The sequence below is a fragment of the Xyrauchen texanus genome, chromosome 21, assembly GCF_025860055.1.
Source record: "Xyrauchen texanus isolate HMW12.3.18 chromosome 21, RBS_HiC_50CHRs, whole genome shotgun sequence".
Lineage (NCBI taxonomy): Eukaryota > Metazoa > Chordata > Actinopteri > Cypriniformes > Catostomidae > Xyrauchen > Xyrauchen texanus.
Window position 1 is genome coordinate 34,857,555 of NC_068296.1, and position 24,596 is coordinate 34,882,150.

Here is a 24,596-nt window from a genome sequence, read left to right on the forward strand (position 1 = left end):
CTAAAGATTCTGTTGTGTGACAAGTCTTTCTCCGAGTCTCCTGATCAACTCTGTTAGCTCCTCCGTTTGACGTGACTTCTCCTCCAGGAGCTCGTAACGTAAACACAGAATGTCCTGCTTGATCTCCTTTAGTTCTCCTATGAATGCAAAAGAGTGATAAAGACCTTCTATGACAAGTGACATGCTTATTTATAGTCGGCCATAATCTCTGGATACTTTTGTTAGTAACGCATAACCAGAAGTTCATCCACCCACCTCAAAAAGACGATTTAGAAAACTTTACAAATGAAATAATAAAACATTATTTGAGCTTCGCATTTCTGCCTTTAAATCCTGTGTACAATTATCACAGACTTTTACTGTAAATCAAATTTGGTTAAGTTTTTACAAAGCGAGGGACAGTAATGTATTTTCTGTGGGAGTCAAACGCATCTGGAGTTCAAGTTTTATTTAATCTGGAATATTCTTTTAAATTCTTTATTTAGTTCAAGTCAACATGAAACACCATTCACATTCCACACCCATTGTTTTCTTTGTAATGACACACACCTAAATATTGTACACAGTAAAATCAGAAACAACCATTAAAAAGGGTCCGCTTAGATTGTATGTTGACTTTAAAGGAGCAATATGTAACATTGGCATCAAGCCTTTAAAATGGTACTGCAGTCCAAATTCTAAATATTGGAGAGAGTTATCACCCCCACCCCCTCCTCCCCATACTCGAAGCTCACGCGGGTTGCCAGGTTGAGGACACGCAACAGGAACGAGCAAACTGACAATGGCAAGAGACAAGCCTTACACTGTAAGTTGATCAGCGAATGTATACGTTTGCAAATTATAAACCAGCTCATGTGGAATTTGTAAAGCTCTGTCAATGTTAGCTAGATGTATTGCTGGCTTCCATGGCTGCAGCACGCTGTGTTTGCCCGCTAACTTGTTTCAAATCTGGCAACCCGCGTGTCAAAATACTATTGGGAAATGGGCAGTGGGCGGGATCACACAGGCCAAAACACAAACGGAAATTCCGGGACGGACATTTCAAAGTAGAATACACTGGCATGTGGCATTGTTTTCGGAAAAGCCAGTATTTCAACATAGCATGTTTCCTAAATCTCTGATAACACATTATCATAATTTTATGCTTTAGTACAGAAAATATATTACATATTGCACCTGTAAGGGCAATGCTTAAAGAACACATAGAAATTTCCTGTCTTATACTAAACTGAAACTACAGTAAACAGTGCATATTATATAATTAACATCCTGTCTAATCCATTTTAGTGCCCAAAATATCTCATTGAAAGTGTGAATGTGTACAGCAGAGCAAAGATTTTCAATACAACGTCACTAGAGCAGAAATAAAAGGTCACATATACCTTCATTAGCTTCATCGTTCTCTCTGTCAGTCTGTGCTTTTATGACGTATCGTTTGATTAGACGTTTTATAATCCTCTGTGGACACATATAGACAGATACAGAGGAGTCATTTCCAATAAACAGTAAAGAATTTATTTTAAGGTAACTGTATATATACTGTATATATATATTTGCTGCTTGTTCGATTAACTCAATTAAAATTTTAAAACTAAAGCAACAAAATTCTAGAACATTTTGTCACAACTTGATTTCATTGCATTGTATCCATTGAATGTTTACTTAATCCATTGAGTTGGGACTACATTAATAATTTTTGTGGTGTTATTGTAGTTGAGGATTTCTATTTCCCTGCATGCTTTGCGTAGGGCTCGAAAGGGAGAGTAAATGTTCAAATCGAGTGTTATTTTATGTGTATTTGCATATGATGAATGTAGAGGGGGATACTTGTTAGTGTTTAATGTTTTGGTATGTTGTGAGTTTTAAGGATCACCATTATGATGAAGAGTGGAGCTAGAGCTAATTATGAGGACAAGTTCTGTAGATGTCACACAAAAAAATGGTTGTTCACTTTGTAGAGGAATTGCAGTGCTAACATAGCATAGTTACTAAACTGAACTCTGTAGTGCTTCCAACCAGCAGGTATTTAGCATGCTAACATTCACTTTCACTACATTTACATTTACATTTATGCATTTGGCAGACGCTTTTATCCAAAGCGACTTACAGTGCAATTATTACAGGGACAATCCCCCCAGAGCAACCTGGAGTTAAGTGCCTTGCTCAAGGAGACAATGGTGGTGGCAGTGGGTTCCGAACCAGTGACCTTGCTGATTAACCTTGCTAGTTAACAGTACTGTGCTTTAGCCACTACACCACCACCACTCACTAGTTAGTACAGAATGAAATTAAAAGTCGCATTGACATGTGCAGTTTTGTTGGGTTTACCCAATTCAACTAGGTTCTTTCTATGTGTTTGTGTTGAGATTACATAGTAATTTAAAGTTAAGAAAACTCTTTTCAAACATGTGCAACCACTATCCATGATTGAATCAATTTCAGCCAGAGAGCTAATATTTGTTTCTCAAAATAGGCATATTAAAAATCAAAACACAGCTTTCTGGAATTTTGATTCGAATCGGTCATTCATAAATAATGATGACTAAAATGTATAATTGATTGTTGTCGCAGGTAAAGGATAGCTGTAGGATCATGACTCTCGAATCACTCCATGATGTCTTTATTCTCACATTACACAGTAACATATGACAACCAGAATACTGCAGAATCCTTCAAATACTTTTGTCTTTATTTTGTGCTTTATTATGTGCTTTACTATTTACAGTAAAACATAATGAATTACTTTTGTGAAATAATTAGCTGGAAAAGCGTGCTTGTGCTGTCTTTTGTTACAATAAATGACATTTGTTTCTGTTATCTTATGCAATTCATACATTTTTAAAACAATCAAATACTTTTTATATTTTCCCATTCATGGTTGTGTGCACTACCTGGTAACGACTTGGATGAGCTGAATCTTTCTCATTCGAGTCTTTTTGTTTGCCCGACTGAAAGCAAAACAATATTCTTTGTTAATACAAAACCAATAATATTTTACTTGCAATAATCAAAAAGAAATTCCAGATCATATTCCTCATGCTAGTCATAAAATGGACATTAGAGGGACCCAAATACCAATAATATAGAATAAAATAAGAAGTTACATTTAAACCACCAAGATACAGTAGACCATCATGACTAACGAAATAACTTTCATCATCTATTTAAAACACAGATGTGAGCGCTTGACCTCTCCATCTCACCTCATTAAGCTCTGTGTCCTCCTTCAGGTCCTCTTTGTGCCCATGCAGGGGAATTAGCAGGAGCTGTTTGAGTTTCAGGGCCAGGTTTATAACTGATTTAGGGCTGGGTATCAGGTTAAACGGCACTGGTAAGGTTCCACCTTCTTCAAAGTAAGAGAACCACAGCTTCGCCCTGGCAAACTTCCATTCCACATCTGCATCACCCTGTCATCAAAGTCAAATTTCTATATCAGGCAGAGGCTATATCTATCGAATGTGAATCCACAGATACTATCAAGTCATTATATATCATTAGAAATTAATTGTTGTATCATACTGTTTGCAAGCATCAGCAGGTTTCAGGATTTTTTTTCTTGACAAGAAAACTCCACAGTCATGTTTTTAATATTAGTGAGACCGGGGCTAGTTTTAACACTGCCAGAAAAAAGGTACTTTGTTTATAAACATATACCTGTAAAAGTACTTTTAAATGTACAAAATAGGTTATTTAGGTACAATTAAAGAGGTATAAATATTCTATATAAATCAGGTATAAATTAGTTCTATGGTCCTCTTGGGGGTACCAGCGTAGTGACAACCTTTATAGCGGTCACGTTTAGTACATTAATGAAAATCAATATATACAGTACATAGATGGACACATACCTTAAAGTTTTGACTAGATTAAACCTATTCAACATTTCCATTGTTATAGGTAAAAAGACACAGTTCACTGAAAACATGTGGATCAATAGTGGGGCATGTTGTCACACTATGTGGGTTAAGTCGTAACAATGGGACTTGTTGTTTATTGACACTGATTTAACAAAAAAAAAATTTTTTAAATCCAAATTAAAAATAAGTCTTCTTTCGTAATACATAAAAATACATAAAATGTTAACATACTTTTATAACTTTTAATATAAAAAAAAAATCTATTAGCATATGCTGAAATGTTGAAAATAACATTAACCAAGATCAATAAATGCTGCAAAAGTGTTCATTGTTAATTACAGATAAAAAAAAATACAACCTTATTGCAAAGTATTACCAAAATATCAAGCTATTGTTTAAGGGTACAGCATTTCCAACATCTAAAACATATGCAACAACTTGGCACAACCTGACATTTATGATGAACAACCTTGTCCTGAGAACACATTTCAATCTCTTGTCTTTAATGGACACTTTACCAGTTGTTTATTGTATTCATTTGTTTACACAACAGCTATTACTGAGAAAAAAAATGCTAATATTGGATTTTAAGTATGAAGAATAGAATTCACAATAGTCATTTTAATGTCAGACAGATTTGAACTGGTTTGAAACCAAAATAAATGTATCCAATTTATAAATACATGGATTATTCATATTACTTCTCAAATGAATGGGTAAAACAGCATGCTAAAACAGTCTTAAAGTTGATTTACTGGCAATCATGCCATCGCAGATGTGTATGACTTTCTTCTGCTGAACACAACTGGAGATTTTTAGAGGAATATTTCAGTTCAGTAGGTCCATACGACCGACCGCCAGTGAGCCAGTGCCTGTAGCCTCGACCGTCAGTGAGCCAGTGCCTGTAGCCTCAACCGTCCCAGAGCCAGCGCCTGTAGCCTCGACCGTCCCAGAGCCAGCGCCTCTCGAGCCTCCCAAGGCTCCGCCCCTCAAGCCTCCCAGGGCTCCGCCTCTCGAGCCACCCAAGGCTCCGCCTCTCGAGCCTTCCACGGCTCAGCCTCCCGAGCCTCCCTCGGCTCCGCCTCCAAAGCTTTACACAGCTCTGCCTTCCACGGCTCCGCCTCCTGAGCTTCCCTCGGCTCCACCTCCAGAGCTTTCTACGGCGCCACCTCCCTCGGCTCCGCCTCCAGAGCCTTCTACGGCGGCGCCGCCTCCTGAGCCTCCCACGGCTCCACCTCCTGAGCCTTCTACGGATCCGCCTCCTGAGCCTTCCATGACTCCACCTTCCACGACTCCAACTTCTCCATGGCTGTGGCCCTGTGGCCAACTCCCAGGCCTCCCGAACTTGTCCTGTGGCCGACTCCCAGGCCTCCAGACCCAGACCCTACCCTGTGGCCGGCTCCCAGGCCTCCTGAACCTGTCCTTGCCCTGTGGCCGACACTCAGGCCCCCTGAACATGTCCCTACCCTGTGGCCGGCTCCCAGGCCTCCTGAACATGTCCCTGTCCCGTGGCCACCTCCCAGGTCCCCTGACCCAGTCCCTGTCCGGCCTCCTGAGCCAGTCCCCGTCTTGTGGCCCTTTTGGACTGCCTGTCTGCCCCTTGTGCCCCCCCTTGGACTGCCTGCCCCCCCCCCCTTCACCCCTTGGACAATTTTGTTTGTGTGGGTATTTTTCTTTTTTTTCTTTCTTTTTAGGAGCGTCTGGAATCCGCTCCTTAGAGGGGAGGTTATGTCACGATCCCCTGTTGTCTGCCCCGTGTTTCACTTGTCAAACTACACTTCCCATAATTCCCTGCACTCATCATTGCAGTCAGTCATTGTTCTCACCTGCATGTCTCGTCTGCCTTCGTCTGTCTCCATAACACAAAATAACCTCCTCTATTTACTGTTGCCTTATCAGATCTCATTGGCACAATAAATCTTTTAAAGATTATTATTTGTGATTCTACACACCTGGTCCTTTATCAGGCTAATCAAGCCTCCGAGAGGGATAAAGGCCGACTGAGGACAGTGGTGCGACAGAGAGAGTTTGCAGCTGCCCCGTGTGTGTTTGTGTGTCTTTTAATTTCATTAAATGTTGTTTATATCATCAAGCCGGTTCTCGCCTCCTCCTTTCCATTAAACCTCTTTACACTTACCTATAATTGTTAACTATATTTGTGACATGCTTCATTAAATACATGGCCAATTAATATGTTAAACAGGCAGCCAATTTAGCCATAGTTTTGCAAAGAAATAGTTCACCAAAGATACAAATTATATCACAATTTGTTCACTCTCATGTTGTTATAAACCTGTATTACATTTAGTATTTTCCCCTTTGGAAAATAAAAGGAGGTGTTAGCCAGAGTGTTAACCTTAGTCACCATTCGCTTTCATTTAAAAGTGCAGTGTCAACAGGGGTGGTCTTTGCGTTATAATTATTTATAGAACATACTTAAATCTGAACATGACATTGGCTGGAAGGGTCCTTCAATAGTGATGATTTATGGTAGCGGGAGTTCCCTAATGAGCTCTGTTTTCATCATAATGGCGACTTCTCAGTTTGGATTCTGCTTGAAGATTGTGGGTAGTGTAGATCTTTACCTGTTTTTTATTTTATTTATTTATTATTATTTATTGAACCATTCCTTTTAACAGCATGCTGTGCTGTATCTTTAAGAAATACATGCTCATTTCTAACTACTGAAACCAGAGAAGGCTTTCAGTTGCATGTTAACAAATGACCGGGTCTTGACATGTACCTCTGCCCTGTTCCAAAATGTCATTTCTGAACATGATTACCTCAATTTCCTGAAATGAGTTGTTGATCATGGCGATGAGCATATTGAGTAAGACGATAACCATAGTAACGTTGTAGACACCATAAAGAACGTAGCCAATATTCTCAATGAATTTGTGCCCGTTGTTGATGACGACAGACTTGACCTCGGAAAGTCCAAAAATAGCCCAGAATAATGTTTTAAAGCTTTCTTCAACACTGGGGGAAAAGAGGAAACCGAAAATACAAATGCCATCAGATCTCAGGGACATTATGTGACATCATTTTGTTCAGATTTGCTATGTCAAAATTAAAATATCATAAAGATGTGTTAATTTCAAGGTAAGGTTAGTAATGTAATTACATCAGCATATAAAAACATGTGTTTCATATTTAGTTACCATATTTATTTATGAGCAATAGATGAAAGCATTAATTTGCCATTCAAAGAAGATTCCAGAAAAGATTCATTGAGAAAAAAGGATGACTAATTACATTTCATCTCAGCATCTTACCTCATGGCCTTTATATATTTCTAAATCTTCAATGAATTCCTGCTGACCATCAATTTCCTATTACATTGAGCCTCTTATTAAAATCGAATTATCTTTTCTGTGTCCAGTTCTCTTATTCACTCTCATGTCCACACATGGAAGTCATGATAATTGAATTTGCCAAACGCCTTCTTCCAGCATGCCATTGTGTACTGTTGCCAATGGCTCTGGATGTTTTCCAATCATATAACTAATATAAAGACTGATATTAAGGATATGATATGATTAATCATCAAAGGAGTCTCAAATCAGCACATATAAATCTGTTGCTTACGTTGTGAAAGCGTCATTCTGCTTCACCCCAAGATAGTGTGAATAGAGGTTAAACATTCCTATCATGAAGGCCACAAACACCATGATGAAGATCACCATGAATTTAAATATGTCTTTCACAGTCCGTCCCAGAGATATCTGAAGAGGTCCAAAGCTCTCGTTGGCTGGCAGGATGTATGCTATCCGAGAGAAGCTCAGGACCACTGCGATGGCATAAAGGCCTTCAGAGATCAACTGAGGGTCTGAAGGAGCCCAGTGAACACGAGCTGAAATACAAAGAAAACTTGTAAAGGTCGAGCACATGGTCTATCATAGGGTCGATCTGAAGATGTTCAGCAGGTGACAGTGAGAAGTCAGCTATCATGTCTAGTTTTTCTACATGTACCTGTTGGTTTTGAAATTCATCAGTATTTAAACCATGAATATGTTTTCAGAGACCATCATATTTAGATCCTTGGAATCAGGATTTCATATATGAAACATGGACAGATATATAGGTATCAGGTCACCATTTTCTTAAAGGGCCTACTCTCCCTTTAAAGTTTAAATATGAACTAGCTTTAAAAAAAATGACTCTAACATACATTTAACTAAAATAGTCCCTTTTTTATGAGGTTAAATGCACAAAGTTCTTTTTAGAACTTTTGCTGTGTCAAATAGGGTTCTTAATCAACCTACTGTAGTTTCATTTAATGTTACTAGAACAACATATTCTCAACACAACTTTAATAAAGTGTGAGCGGCAGGTTAAATTAAAGGGGGTAACATACCGGACCCATCTGGTGGATGGGGTACGCACACCGCCAACACTCAGTGTCAACTTTCTGAAGTGCAGCGGAGCGCAAGCAGCATAGTTATCCATTAAATTTGACCCAAATCATTATCAAAGGACAACGATTATTTACTCTAGTATATCTGGATGATATATTGTGTATAAGTACGTTATATCACCCTATTGTGGTCTTCCAGTGCATACTGCCAGACTGTTAAACAGAGGTGAACTAAGTGAATTGGAAAGCATGCCAAATGGGCTTCTAATTTAAATGTTGGCTAATTGAATATATCTTTGCCTCAAAAATATACCAATAAAATAACGTGCTGATCAATAATCGATATTTCGATATTTTATAACATCCATAATTTTAACACATGTATTACAGACCCACCTACATTTACACACTTATTCCTACATGATTAACTTCCGCTTTAGCTCACCTGATAGAGTATTGGCCTAAGGACTCGGAGACTGCGGCTCAAGACCAGTCAAGCACTCAAGCTGACACGTGGAACAAAGGTGTCATAGAAGCTACACGAGAGGACATGGTTGCTTCTAAAAATGTGCATTTCATGTTATATTTAATTTTACAAAACTATCAGTTAGGTTTAGGTGTTGGTTTAAGGTAAGGATGTCTGTTTTGTTAATCTCTAATTTGCTTTTTTTTAATGCTATTGGTTAGGTTTAGGTTAACGTTTTAGATTTGGGAGGTATGTTCTACACATTAAAGCCTCCATCTAATAATCGCCTTAAAAATCTCATCTGAATACGACACCATTTCACTTGCTTTTGGTGCCCCCCACTGGACATTTCACTAGGAAACTGCAGCTAAACCTGTAATGAAGCATGTCATTTTGTTTTGCAAAAATGTTGCCACAGTCATGAAATGTTCATAAGACCAGGCTGTTCATAATAGAACTTGGTCTGTTGGAATTCCTTTTCAAACACTTTCTCTTTAGAGTGCAATATTTACTGACAACCTTAATCAAAATACATACTTAAAGAATCATTTCTAGAATAAGATATATTTTCAAATACATGGTTTATAGAAAACCAGGACAAATTTAAAAGTTACAGTTAATTGTATAGCTTTTGTGTTCATTTAGACTTATGTATTTACTTTTGCCATTTCTTGTACTAAAATATTATACAACTAGATTAATTATTACCTTAACATTAAAGTTAAAGTTTTGTTACATTTACAGTAGCTCATGTCTATTAGATTTAAAGCTAAAGTGTGTAATTTTGGCACCACTAGCAGCGCCAAACGGAATTGCTAAATAAAACTGTAAAGCAGTTCAATGGAAAGGAGGAGGTGAGAACCGGCCTGGCGATATAAATAATAGTTTAATGATTAACTTAAACAAAAGACAAACACACACACATGACGGACATAACGTAAAACGATCTCTCTCTCGTCGCACCACCGTCCGCAATCGGCCTTTATCCCTCTCGGAGGCTTAATTAGCCTGATAAGGGACCGGGTGTGTATTATCACGACCCGGCCCGCCCTCCGCACTGTCACAAAAACATTGTGTCAAACAGCTTTCTGAAAACACCCTTCATCTGCTATTGGTTGAAGTAACACAAAGTCCTGCCCCAGAGTCAGTGTTGTGTCAGGCTGGGGTGCGTTTCCCAAAAGCATCGTTAGCCAACTGTCGTCGCAAGTCCCATTGTTACCAACATAACGCAACGATTTGGTGTCCCGAAACTGTAGTCCCAACAAAAATTTCAAACTACTTTACAAAATGTGTGGTTGGAACTAACTTAACTGTGGTTAGAAGCATATTTTCATATTAGTTTGCTGTGTGGACATAATTTGACTTCCCCGAGGCTTCTACGAATATCATTATTCCATATATATCGCTCATTCTGTGAAGACTTTGACAACTCTTACATGCACTTTAGAAAACGGCTTATTCTAGGGTTTTGCAGAAAGCGACATTCTGAAACATCACATAAATGCGAACATCACTTTAACACGTCTTCTGTCGGCGAACATGGTTTATGTGTCCATGACATACAGGTTTTTGAAGATTTCGCATGTGCTTATGTCAGGGGAACTCAGAAGATTAATGTAAGGAGAAACCCCACTATTCCAGCGCAATCTATCTGTCACAGTTACACAGTGCACGCAGCTTTCATGTCTTCAGCAGCTTTCCCACACTAAACATCTTTCTAGTGTATGTGTAAATGAGCTATTATAATTTGTAATCCGCAGAGGTATAACTCCAATCCACTATGTAACGTCATTAACGACAGCTCTATTGTTGTGGTTCGAACTATAGATGTGCGACAGTTACTACAGTTTCGGGAAACAGACATAACTAGTTAGTTAATTTCTCTAATGAAGCATTGTACTATGGTAGTTAAGCAGTGAGTTACGTAGTTGTATGGGAAGCGCATCCCTGAATAGGTCACTCAAAACAAATCGACTCTTGGAGAAATCAACAAACAAATGATTTCATTATAATTGTTTCTGCATATTAAGCTGGAACTGAAGAAAGTGGCTGGAGTTTATGAATTGTTTTGATGCAGCTTTTTTACTTTTGATGAACAGCATGAGTAAGTATTCTTTGTTCTTTATATTTAGAGTATTGTGATTAAGAACATGACATATTGTGATATTTTACTCAATTGTTTCTCATTCATCGGCTCCAGCCTCTTTATTATTCACATGTAATATATGAATTGCTATGCTAGAAGTTTTACTCTGTATGTTTAAAGACACTGAATTAAAATTTGGTTGGATGTTAAAATATGTTCTCAAAACTTTCAAGACTTGTAAACTCCAGCCCCTTCATTTTGTCTGTCTGTCTGTCTCAAAAATAAAATATTTACACATTCTAGCATTTGTGTGAAATGACTGATATTAATCTTATTCGACGGTTGCATCAAAAGCAATTTGTAAAACCATTAAGACATCGAATTGAAATTTACTTTGAATATTAAACTATGTTTTACACTCGTAAGACTCTTGTAAAAATACTTTGTAGCATTCATAAAACTGGGCTGGGGATTTCCATTTCATAGAATGCTTTGCATGAGGCTCATAGATAGTGTGTAATGCAAAATTAAGTGTTATTTTATGTGTTTTTGCATATGATGAATGTAGAGGGGGATACTTGTTAGTGTTTAATGTTTTGGTATGTTGTGAGTTTTAAGGATCACCATTATGATGAAGAGTGGAGCTAGAGCTAATGATGAGGACAAGTACTGTAGATGTCACACAAAAAAATGGTTGTTCACTTTGTAGAGGAATTTCTGTGCTAACATAGTATAGTTACTAAACTGAACTCTGTAGTGCTTCCAACCAGCAGGTATTTAGCATGCTAACATTCACTTTCACTAGTTAGTACAGAATGAAATTAAAAGTCACATTGACATGTGCAGTTTTGTTGAGTTTACCCAATTCAACTAGGTTCTTTCTATGTGTTTGTGTTGAGATTACATAGTAATTTAAAGTTAAGAAAACTCTTTTCAAACATGTGCAACCACTATCCATGATTGAATCAAGTTCAGCCAGAGACCAATTTTTAGTGTGCAGTGAAATAGCAGCCCGGTATTGAGATCAGTTCTGAGTTTTCCCGGCTGAACGCCTATTGCCATGTACACTAAAGCCTATTGGCTATTTATATATAAAGGAACGAGTGATTCATCATTTCTAGCCCCAAATCGCTTTTCAAGAGGAAATACATCATCACACCAAATAAAACTGCGCTCATCAAGGCAGTTCACAGGGACTCTAGTAATGTCTTTACTCTGCCTTTATCTCTCTGAATTAAAGTTGTAGTATTGGGTATTTTTACAGTTAGTTTCTTTAAGCAAGTTTAACACACTGTTAAACTATTTCTTTATATGTTTTTCTTTATATACATTTGCGTAGTTCATAGCAGTACTCACCAAGTCGATAATATTCTATCTCTAAGGGCAAGGTAATGTTTGATAGATCTGTGTAGCGCTTGTCGACATAACTCTGTGCAACATTTGCATGCCAAAATGCTATAAATCGAGCAATGAAGGAAGTCACAAAAATGGCCAGCATTCCAAAGTCCAGCAAATTCCAGGGCTCCAAGAGATATTCCCGAAGATCCTGAGACCATATCTCTTTACATTCAGCCCAGATCATTCCTGAAATTGGAAAAGAACCAAGATACATAATCAGATTATAATCATTAAAAAAACAGCCCTAAAAAAGTAATTCAATATCATTAAAAAATAGCAAACATTCTTTCCCTGAGTGACCTTAACAATATTACTATATAGACCATTTCTACTAATATTTCTGATATAATTTGGTAGAATACATTGACAGATGCGACCGATGTTAGACAGTTTGAAGAGTCATGACCCTTCTATGAATGGTTGTATCCTTGTGGATGTCATTAGGGATTTATTTCAGTATATCAGTAGAGGAAATTTATTTTAGCATCAAGTGAAGCTTCTTGGCAAATCATGTATTGACAGAGCACATTAATGGAATAGTTCCTCTACCGTAGGTCTCAGATCTCATATTCAAACCTGCCACACCGAGATCTGTCACAAAACATGCAATAACCAAAAGCATTTGGCATCATTAACACTAAACCCAGCATTACACGTCTTACAGCACAAAGCTTAAAATTGAGATTTGAGGGCTACAACGGAGGGGAAGACCATCAGTGAAAAATGACTTTAGTTTTGGTCTGTTCCTCACACAAAGCCATTTCATGGTTTCAGAACTTAAAATAAATGTTGTCCAATTTAGATGAAAATATTTGGATTGACATCTTGTCCATGTGAGAAAAGGCTGTACTAATACTCTAAACATGATCGAAATCGATGTTTGATCTTTTGTAGTGTAAAAAGTAAGAGATGCCGTATGACCTATGACCCAGGAAATGATCAGCATTTCCATCCAGGTGAAAGAGGTGGTTTTCATGCGGAACAGTTGGGACGGGTGGTCATGGACAGTCATGTTTGGCAGGAGTGTCGTCCCTTCAAAACGGTCAGCGGCGTTCATGAGGAGAAGCCCAAGAAAGATTGTGAAAGAAGCTGCATGTGCCACAAACTTCAGGAAAGGTCCACATATGATCTTCCCCAACTACAGTTAAAAAACATTTTTAAAACACAAAAGAAATGAACAGTGGTGATTTTATAATGCTTTGGAAGTTATACAAAAATATTTTTTAAATTATAGGGGTCATTTTTTCTTTAAATCAGTGGTTTGCAACTGGTCTTCAAGGCACTGGACATCAACTGGTGAACAAAGCGGTACCAAAATTGTTTAACTTCTTGAGACTCAAGCGTGACTGCTGTGTGCATTTTCCATTTTCATTTGTAACTAGTAGCACCTAATAAATATGACAGAAACATGACCAAATAGTTTTCCTAAAAATTGATGTCCACACATATATATGGGAAGCGGGACTAAGTTTTGAAATTTTAAATAATACCAAGCTATAGCAAGTCCGATTTTTTTTTTTATGAAACTGTTTATTATGTTTCCAGGAGTGTTAAAAATTAGTCAGAAATTAGCATAAATAAATCTGATTCGAAGTGTGGCAGCAGGGGCGTGGTCGAGCGTCCATCCCTAGAGATAGAAAGCAGTAAGGGCGCTTACACCTGATCTAGATTATGTCTAACACCTGTTTCTAATCGCATTGCTTGGGGAGAGTGGTATAAAAGGACCACGGCACCGATGGGGAATCAGAGTCAGGGACAAGAGACCTGCTGTGATGCTGAAACAGTTATTGTGTTGCTTATAGAGCTCTTGTGATGCTGACAAGCCATTGAGAAGCTGATAACTGTTTGTTAAACTGTTTAGTTGCTGTAAAGCTGCAAGTCTTGTTAATTAAAAGCTTTACTTGTGAGACAAAGAAACTGGTTCCCCATGCCCTCCTTGCTGTGAAGTTTTGTTACAACCAGTATCATCCAATCACTGCCAACCAAGAAAAAATAAACGTATACATTAAAATTTCTGAATCTATGTACTGATTACCATTGTCCCGTGTCTGCCAAACATGTTGAGTGGTCCAAATATCATCTGCAGCCTGAAACGTAACTTTTGGTCTGATTTTAGGAGTGAATACACTGTGCGTGTGTGTTGGCCGCTGTCAGCTGTTATGAAGCTTTACCATCATGCTTGAAGCTCACGTGTTTGATTTATAAATAAAAGCGATGTACCTGTGTTGGAATCGCTGTTCCCCGCATGCTCATTTCATTGAACCTTTACATATGCATTAGTGTACATTGTGTTTAGAAGCATGAAGTTTTACAATAAATCACTCACATTTTAAAAATGGCATATCGGATGAAACTAGAGACTCTAATCTATCTGCTCAAACAGGTTTAATTTAAAAAAACTTAATTAGGTTTCTTAGCAGATGTAGTTTTGTTGGCATATCTCCCAAAGACAAACTCTGCTGTGGTCAGCACCATGTTGTTTTGTGACATGAAAGTGCGCTAAAAAAGTAACCCTTTACTGACAGCAAAGAGCCTCCTGAACTTCATATGCCGTTAACTGAACTACATAAGCCTAACAATATGCAAAATTATTAACATTATCATAACATAATAATGTGATAGGTAAACAAAATCTAAAAAAAGTTGCTATTTGGATTTAAATAAGCAGATGCTTAAGAGTCTATGATTGGATCATTATTGCAGTGATTAATTTGTTTCCGCTGGCAACAATTCTTTTAACCCTACCTGATGCATTGTAGCCTCTCGTTTCTTAAACAACCACGTCAGAAGACATAGCCTGTTGTTGTGGAAAAGATGTTACTGTGTTTCATAAGGGGAAAAGTATTGGCCTGCATCAAGCAAAGAAAACAGCTAAGGAGATTGCTGAAATCACTGGAAGGATAGTGGTGAACCGTCAGCTTCGCGGAACAAATGTGGTTGGGAAAAAATCTTGAATGATCATGATCAGAGATCACTAAAACGCTTGGTGAAGTATACATCGTAAAAAATAGTAGAATGTCTATATTTAATAGTGAAAGTAAGAGCATTTCTACATGCAAAATGCAATGAAAACTTACAGCTGTGTGGCCACAAGAAAGCCACTAATTGAAAAAATTATTAAATTTGCTTGGGCGCATAAAGATTGAACTGTGGAGCAATGGAAAATGATCACACGGTCTGATGAGTCCAGATTTATTCCAAAGCGATGGGCACGCGCTTCAAGTTAAGAAGGGAAGTGCATGAAGCAATGTACCCGTCATGCATAGTGCCCAAAGAACAAGCCTCTGGAGTCCGTGTTATGATCTGAGGTTGCTTCAATTGGTCAGGTCTAGGATCAGCAACATGAATGTACTGAATGACCAGGTTATCCCATCAATGGATTTTTTCTTCCCTGACGGCACAGGCATATTCCAGGATGACAAATCCAAGATTCATCAGGCTCAAATTGTGAAACAGTAGTTCAGGGAGCATGAGGAATCATTTTCACTCATTGAATTGAGTCCTGACCTTAACCCCATTGAAAGTCTTCGGGATGTGCTGGAGAAGAATTTATGGAGTAGTTTGACTCCCGTCATCAATACAAGATCTCAGCCAAAAATTTATTAAATTCTGGATTGAAATAAATGTTGTAATGTTGCATAAGGTTGTTGAAACAATGGTACAAAGAATGCACACCGTAATCAAAGCTAAAGGTGGTCCAACGAAATATTAAAGTACGCAATTTTTATTTAATTTCTTTGAGCCAGTATGTTTTTGCCAGAGTTTGGATTTGAAACACTGCCTTAAATGTCAAAATCAAAATATGTGGGAAGCATTTTCTCCACACATTTACAAATTTATTAAACTATTTATTTTGCTGCCATAATGATTACATAATACTTATATGGTATATAAGCATTAATGCCTTATAATAATGATTATATGGTTATTTGCATTCTCATAATTTGCTTTCAGCATTGCTTTATCCCTGCTGTATTCAACCCAGTCAGAACAAACCTGTGACTCACCAGTTGAGAACTACTGCTATAAATCATAGGCTGCATAATTCACATTTTGAATAAATTCATGCAAAACATTGCCTTCTTTCTTTATTTCTTTCTTTTGTTACACCAGTTAAGAGTTCTTAGGAGAAACGACTAAAGTTTACTGCAGGCTGACCTTGCTTGAGGGTGCAATCCAGTACAGTAAGGCCAAGATGGGCAGTCCAACCACCACCCCCAGAACCATGAGTATCTTCACTCCTGTGGTCTGCTGTCTGAGCCCAGACAGATTCTCATACCAGATAGACAAGAGCTGCTGTTGACAGTTTGGATGGGCAACAAACTGCTTGAAGTATTAGATCATGCAGAGATGGCAAGTGGAAACATAGAGATTTGTTATTATTACTGTATAATCATCCACAGTTATAGAAAATCACATATACTGTATAATTATATTTAACTGAATGAAATAATTGGCTCTGTTCCAAAACCTGACAGTCTACTGTCTTGCTGTCAACTGCTTATATAGGCAGCTGCCTTCCAAAGGCTTTACCGATTTGGAAAGCTCTGCAGCAAGTATTCCTCACACAAAGCAGATTGATCACGGTGTAAATTCAGCATCAGTTGGTTGAAAGATCTTCTACTGAAATCGCTCTGGCTTTACCGAAATTCGAATCACTGCCTCCAGTGGCCGAAGCTGGAAGTGTTGTTGAACATATGGGCAAGTGTGAGCTCCAGTTTCTGGATAAAATGTCCAAATAGAGGCACCAAAAACAGGTTGCAATTTTAGCTGTAAATTATGTAAAACAGTAAACAGGAATTATTATTTTATTAACCAAATGACCTAACCCAAAATAGGGATGTGCACAATCAAGAAATCAAGTACTCATTCTGCACCAGCTACTCGAGTATTAAAATCACTACTAGAATATTGCAATTTAATTTAACTTTCTGCATTTGCCTGCCTTGAGCAGCACTGAATTACACTTTATTTTCCATTTGAATATCTCACCAAAACATGCAGTTACAATTGAGTCCACTGGGGGGCATTGTGGATGTGTGTCATCGAGGTATTGGACAAGAGAAGAAGATATAATGGCAAATGTGCTTCTAATGCAAAGCCAAGTTATATTACAAGGCAATTCTTGTAATTATTTGATTCTTATTGAATTCTACTCTATTTGAATCCAGTTGTTGCAAACCAGCCGAAGAGGATCTGCTTTTATAGGAGAAAGAAAAGACAAACTCCGGCAGTGTGTGTGTGTGTGTGTGCATGAAATCAGAGTTTATAGCTGTGCGTTACACTCATGTCGTGATTGGTTTCTATTTAAGCTCCAGGTGAGTGCAAATATTTTAAAATCTTTTTTGTTTTTCATTATTATTATATTGTTCATTTCATTAACGCCTTCAACTTTGTTGAATTCTTGGTTCTGGGTAACTGTTCTTGGTAATGTTTGTGAATTAAACAAATTAATTATATGTGTTATGTTTAACATGCATTTTAATTTACAAGTAATCGGATACTCGTTTTTTGTGGGTTAGAGTACTCAACTACAAAAATGCCCATCACTGCCCCAAACATAAACTCTAAAGCTAACTGTCAGTGGAGAAAAAAGGTAATTTTAATGTTTCATAGGTTGCTCATGTAATAGCAACCATGTCATTGGTGTTAGCAAGTTGCCAAGCGAAACATTTAAATAGCATAAAAATAGATACTGTAGCAGACTCAAATATTGGGTAAAATAGTCACTAGGTTTTGTAACAGAGCAACTGTGTGTATTTGTAATGCTTATCATCACAACAGAACACCTTTTTCAGCTCGTATTTGATGGCCAGTTTTAATCGGACCAGGCTAGGTCTCCCGGCAGTATCAATGTGTCCATCTGTCTCAATGTCTCCATTCAAAATAGCTTCCACCTCCTCAGTGTTGCGACACAGATCCAGAAGTCCAACCACAAAATCTTTACATTGCATAGACAGCTTCTTATAATCATTCTGAAAATAGAAATTAGCATACATTTGTGAAATAAACACACTATGCCTTCTTCATGGAACAGAAGCAGAAAGAATTTCTGTGCAAATCGTACGTAGAACCATTTGCAAATGAACTGTCCCATTGCATTGAATGGCATGAATGTTTCATGAATATGACCACATTACATTACAATGAAAGCTATTCCATATTCTAAATAAATTGTGTGTCAAAGGATTTAGCTTCATGTGGTACAGACATGAGTGATACCTTGAAATGTATTTGTAGCTTGCGGACAACAAAATTGGTGGTAATATTCCCTAGATGTACAATTGTGTGACTCGAGCCGAAGGAATTATATGGGCTAGAATATCATAAAATAATTTTATATTGTATATAAGGACTAGAGACTTGGGGCTGGACTCTTCTGAGTGGGTCCAGTAAGCAACCAAAAAAACACCCAAAACACCACAACAAGCATCCAGCACAGCAACTGCTTATTTACACCCTAGCAACCATTCAGAAAGCCCACTACCCTAGCAACTACCCCCAAAACACCTTAGCAACTATTAATGCCCTTGCAAAGGCAAGCGCACACATTTTGTTCAAAACATTTAAAACCTAGTAATTTGTGCAATTCGTTTTGTGCCAATAGTGTCGCAGATATTACACAATTCACCTCTAACAACTTAATTAATGGTGTTACACGTGCTACCCACACATTTGTTACAAGAACTAGGGTACAGCCAATGTTTGTCACCTACTGTTCTAATGGCATAGAAAGTAATTGTACTTGTCTGTGTTTAGACACATGACACTGCTGATATTATTTTGTTTTTTTCTTGAAAGCAACAAAAAACCTTTTTACCATCAGCTTAAACCCAATATAATACAGTGGAGAGCTATGCAACCCACTCTCTGTCAAAGGCCACAAACTCACCAACTAACAGGCAAAATTGTACACCCACATCCCTATGCACTCAGCATTAAAAAGTAACTAAAAACCTAAATTATGACTCTTAAACTTAGTGTAATTTTCCTTTTTTCGAATTCATCCATTACCATTTACACTGCCTTATATACTGTACTGCATATCATGCGTATGAACTGATATTGCCTTTAAAGACCCCATGACAAATGTTTTGACAAACAGTTTTCTTTGATGTGTTGAGGTATTTCTTATTGAAATGAAAAAAGCCCTCGTAATTATGACTTCAGAATTGGAAAGAAAGGGTAAAAACAAAATAAAACTCAATCATAATCACCATATGAAATTCTACAGAAAAATTACAAGTAGAGACACATTTAGCTACCAAAATTATGGTGCACATGCAAGGGTCTTGCACAAGCATCAGTATTTGATGCTTTGTGGGTGAGAACAGTTTATTCCTACACATTATCATGCCTACCTTAAATTCTTTCTCTGTGTTGGCCAGTACGGCCAGTTCATTGCTGAGCTCTAGAGCCGTCAGCACTGGGTCTTCACTGGACAGGGACAGGTAAGCGGGGCTAGCGAGACCTTTGTATGCATTGATTCTGGAACGTGAGTGGCTGAAAGAGTCGTGCCTCTGGTGGTAGAGGCAGCTGTTACATTTGCAGAAGTAGTCATGTGGTCGTTGAATGCGGACACCCTTCCTTAGCAGAATGTGCACAATCTCATACTCATGGCAGTGAGAGGCTAGTATAATGGGTGTTATATCATGAGAAAATCGAGTGCCGTCCTCGTCAAAGGCGAAGAAGTCGTCTTGTGTCTCTGCCTGGAGGGGGCTGTTGGTAAGTTTGGTTGTGTCTGCAAAGGCTTGGTGGCCCAGGATGGCCTCCACAATACGAGTGTAGCCTTTGCTTATGGCTAACAGCAGAGCGTCACCCATCCGGGCCAGGTTCTCTTTCTGCAGCAGGAATTCTGTCACTTCCAGGTGTTCATTGTCAACTGCAAGCTGTAATGCATTCTGGCCCATGTAGTCCACAGAGTTGACATTAAGTTCTGGTAGTTCTTCTAGCATCCTACGGATGACAGGAATATTTCCGTACTCAGCCGCCTCTAGGAAACGCTCCTCAGTTGGTGACAAACTATTGTAATGAGCGTTAAACATGTATGCATGTCTCCGCATAGCCATGCGGCGGCTCTTCGACAATGTATTCCTCTGAATGTCATCGCTGCTCCACCTAACCCAACAGAGAGCACATCAAATCACAACACTTGATTAAAACAAGGTAACAGTAGGTAAAATTCTAAATGTCCTCAGTTTGGATGAGGTCGTTATAAGATGGTATAGGCGATCCTCCAACTGGGGTGCCAATGCAGACTGGACCCCGAACTGATGGAATAAGATCGCTCCCCCCGGGTGATAATCTCTCAGGGCCGTAGTCACAATATACATTGAGGAGGACAAATACTATAAAGCACTATTAAAGGTTCAGTATAAAAACATCATAACAGTATTCTATATGACTCATGCAAGCTTTCTGGGGCCACACAACAGCTTTGTGTTGTATGGACTACTTTTATGGTATATTAATAATGTGTTTTTTTCCCCTTTGGTCCTTGACAATAGTGCTCAATATGAACTGTTTTGGAATGGAAAAGAGCGTTTGGGTTCTCGAAGAAAATTGTAAACTTTTAAAACAAAAATTATAAAAAATTTGGGCTTTTATCACATTTAGATCCTTTCTTCAGAAAATTGTTGCATTCAGAGCCTTTACTATTTTAAAGGACCAAAGAGGACCATTATATTTGTGACCTCAACACCCATATCACCCACCCCAAAAATGTTTTTTCTCGAAAACTGTAAACACAGCTCTACACAACAACATTGACTCAAACAATGGCATGAGTTGGGGGCAATCAATCAATCAATGACAGGGTCGTATTCGGAAAGCTGTTTTAAAAGCAATATTTATTTTTAAATTTAGCATACCAAATATCCTTACATATAATGGTGTGAGAATGAGGGCAATTTAACGGTTCCCTCCTAAATGTCGCATACCAAATATCTTACACAACCAAGGCAAGCATTTTCTGTGAAATTGGGACTTGACAATAATAAAACATGGCCAGTTAACTCTGTTGGTTAATGCGTGGTGCTAATAATGCCAAGGTCGCAGGTTCGATCCCCATAGGGGCCAGGAAGACTAAGTTCTAAATCTTTCTAGAGCTCATCTCGCATGTGTAGGGTGGCGTCATGTAAATCCATGAGGGCAGACGTGATGTAGCTGAGAAATATCAGTTGGGATAGCATTAGACTGAAAATCCCTGGTTAGAAACTATGTTTTGGCTACTGTCTGTCTTGGCTTCTTCTGGACCATGGCTGCCCACGGCCTGGTTCAAATCTCGGTGGAGCCTCCTTAGGGTCTTGTGCCCAAAAACTGGTTTGCTGTTGAAATCCCCAAAAAGAGGCCTAAAATGTGCCTTTAACTTGCCAATTTCCACAAAGAATGTTTGTTGTCCACACTCAGGGGAGTGCTGTTTAGTAAGTGTTGTTACCATCGTGTGATGGTTAGCAATCTTGACTCTGAATCCAGCAATCTGAGTTAAAATCTTGTTGGTTTTGCCATAAAATGATTTCAAAAGTCAATGACTTTTGAAATCATTTTATGGCAAAAACAACAGCAAAGTACTCAATAATGGTGACTTTGAGAGAAGCACTATTGGCTATAAATATTGGCTAAAAGCATTTCTTCCAGCAACTGTTCAGAACAAACACATTCTCGCTCCATAAAAAAGCAAAAAACACAGCAATGAATAGAGTGTTTTTATCAGTTGAAGTTCTTTTTAACTTGACATGGCATCTAAAAATGCAGCACTCCAGTGGGAGATGGTAAAAACACAGTAAAACGTGACACAGTTGTCGAAAGACATCCATTTAACGAAGGTTTACATTAATTTTATTACGTTTGTGCATTCAGAACATGGATTGTATGTGTTTTCAGCTCATATCAGCATGGATTGCATGTGAATCAGTCAAAATATGATTAAAGCTTTGCAAAGGAACCGTTATTGAAAGATGGGGCAGTTAAAACACTACTATACCGCAAAACCATAAGTACACATTTTCATTCATTAATATTTAATATGCCATGACTGTTTAATAGTTTTATGGTGCTGCTTGAGTAAACAGTTTAATATATTCAGATAAAATTAGTTGGATGTGGGTTATATGTTAATCCTAAAAATTAGTTTTTTAAATGTTGTGGTCATGTGGAGTTTGTTCATTTTCCTCGTATTGCTTTTCAAATATGGCTCTATTGGAATTAGAGGTCTGCAACCCGACCCCAACGGGACACGAGAACCCAACGGGCTTCGGGCTGGGTTTGGGTCCGTTTTTCAAGTAGAACATCAGGTTCAGGTTTGTAATTAATAAAACAAAAATCAGGCCTACCGAACTTGTTTCGCGCACGCGCTCTCACAGACATGCGTGAACAGACAAGGTAGGGGCCGTTCACACCAAACATGTTTTTGCACGAATCTGTTCTGTTTTCCTATGTAAACACATGCTGGATGAATGTCTTTGTCTGTTGCACATTGTCTCACGGTTTCTTCAGCATCTTGCGCAGGACCAGCACTGTTTAAACATCGTGTCAAGTTAAAAAGAACTTCACATTTTTTTTAAATCATGTCAAGACACCTACGCTCTGTTTCATTCTTTGCGCTGCATCTAGATTTTTTTTAATGCAGTTGTCACAAAGGTTCAATGTTCTGAACAAGTTCAGGCTGTAAAGAGGGGACTGTTGCATAGTTTTATTTTATTCCAGATAGTTCTGCACCAAGTGAAGTTTCAGCACACAAACGATAAGTCAAAGCTTTTTTACTGTTCTGCTCTAGCGTACTGAGGGGCTGTCATGCCTTGTTATAACTGTATGTTTACCGTTTCAATACTGTTGCGAATGTTACCTAAATGCTTACATAAAATATAGCCTATTGCAACACTACTTCCTAGGAGAAGAAATTATAAATGGGTTCGGGCTTATAATCTGATGGTATCGTTCTGTCTCAGGTATGGGTCAGGTTTCCTTTTAAGACCCATGCAGACCTCTAATTGGAATGGCTGCACAATGTTAGCCAATTATTACAGTACGCATTTAAATTGAAGTCTTAAAGGGCCAGAGAGCTTAAAACTGAGCGTTTCAGACAGAGGGCCAGAAACAGGGTGGAAAATTATTATATATTACTGAATAATTACTGTTTTGGTGCAAAAAAAATCAAATAAATGTATTATTTATATATATATATATATATATATATATATATATATATATATATATATATATATATATAAATAAATTTAATATATAATACATTTATTTGATTTTTCACAAAACAGTAATTATTCAGTATATAATAATTTTCCACCCTGGTATATATATATATATATATATATATATATATTGGACCTAAGGGAAGATAATAAATTATAATAATACCAAATATATATATAAAAAAAACAATATGTCATGACCTCTTTAAAGAAAGCTACAGCACAAGCACACGTTTTAAAACATTTCAAATTATTTTGTAATATTTTATTCAAATTGAATGCAAAAAGTATGTGGAAGCGTTCTGATTGCAAATATATATATTTATATATATCATGAAGAAAATTGGTTGAGCTTTACGTCAGTTCGTTGCTTACTATGATCTTCTATTTATATTGGTGTACTCAATGGCACAATACACAAAATAGAAAGAACAGCATGATAATATAGGCTAATGGAAAATTATTTTGGTGATAAAATTTTGCTTAACCTTGATGATGTTAACTTAAACCTACTGTTACATAGTTCGGAGTTCAACTTTTGTTGAGAAATGTATATTTATCCTTTCTTATCTTTTATTAAAGATTCTACGCAGGGGTGCGCGTGAACACCAAAATGTGCCAATAAATGGAGAACTCACCTCTTGCAAAACCTTGGTAAATGGTCATTTTTTAAGTCGGCGTTCATTTGTTGACGGGCAGAAGTTTTTTTGAGAGGAGTGCTGTGATGAGAGGACATTGGTTTCCTGCTGTCTTCGTGAATTCTCGCTCACAGACTGATGCGCGTAAAAGCGCACAACGAGCCGTTCACACCGGACAAGATGACAACATGCACATTTACAGTGCTCAGTTCAGCCAAATTCTCCAGATCTGTATTAGCTTTATTTTCGCAAGATGAACAAGATAATTGAGAAAGAAAAAAAAAGAAAAAAACATGCCATCTGTCTACTAAAAAAATAAATGCCAAAAACCTGCCTACATAGTTCCTATTTTCTACAATTACTGTTCGAAGACAAGAGGCGCTTTTGATAGGATTGCCAGGTGCAGTTGAAACACTACCCCGGGACAGTTGGAACATTCATTTGTAAAATACTTAAGTCATTATGCCTAACCTAAGTGAACTGACACATTTTATATTCTGTGATTGTTTTCAAATATTGCTAATGCTTACATATGTATCATTTCTAACACATCAACTGGAAATACTCTTAGGTTTCCTCACCCTGAT

General features: G+C 37.7%; 1 protein-coding gene across 1 annotated transcript; it reads right to left on the reverse strand.

Moving 5' to 3' along the window:
* Positions 1-24,125, reverse strand: LOC127661322 (short transient receptor potential channel 6-like). The gene is made up of 12 exons (XM_052151951.1): positions 24,010-24,125; positions 19,526-20,282; positions 17,954-18,139; positions 16,323-16,487; positions 13,086-13,302; positions 12,123-12,350; positions 7,446-7,710; positions 6,641-6,836; positions 3,204-3,407; positions 2,892-2,948; positions 1,383-1,458; positions 1-137 (listed from the first exon to the last, which is right to left on the reverse strand). Exons 1-12 carry the CDS (start codon positions 24,105-24,107, stop codon positions 1-3), a joined length of 2,586 nt encoding a protein of 861 aa, XP_052007911.1. The 5' UTR covers positions 24,108-24,125.
* Between the last annotated feature and the right edge of the window lie 471 nt (positions 24,126-24,596).

Excerpts from the sequence above, each read along its gene's own strand:
- LOC127661322 (XM_052151951.1), bottom strand. The coding sequence starts at position 24,107 with ATGTCCTCTCATCACAGCACTCCTCTCAAAAAAACTTCTGCCCGTCAA. Across the intron at positions 7,711-12,122 it reads GATAGAATATTATCGACTTG|CTCGTGTTCACTGGGCTCCT; the intron begins GTGAGTACTGCT and ends TTTGTATTTCAG. Across the intron at positions 138-1,382 it reads GAACGATGAAGCTAATGAAG|GAGAACTAAAGGAGATCAAG; the intron begins GTATATGTGACC and ends TTGCATTCATAG.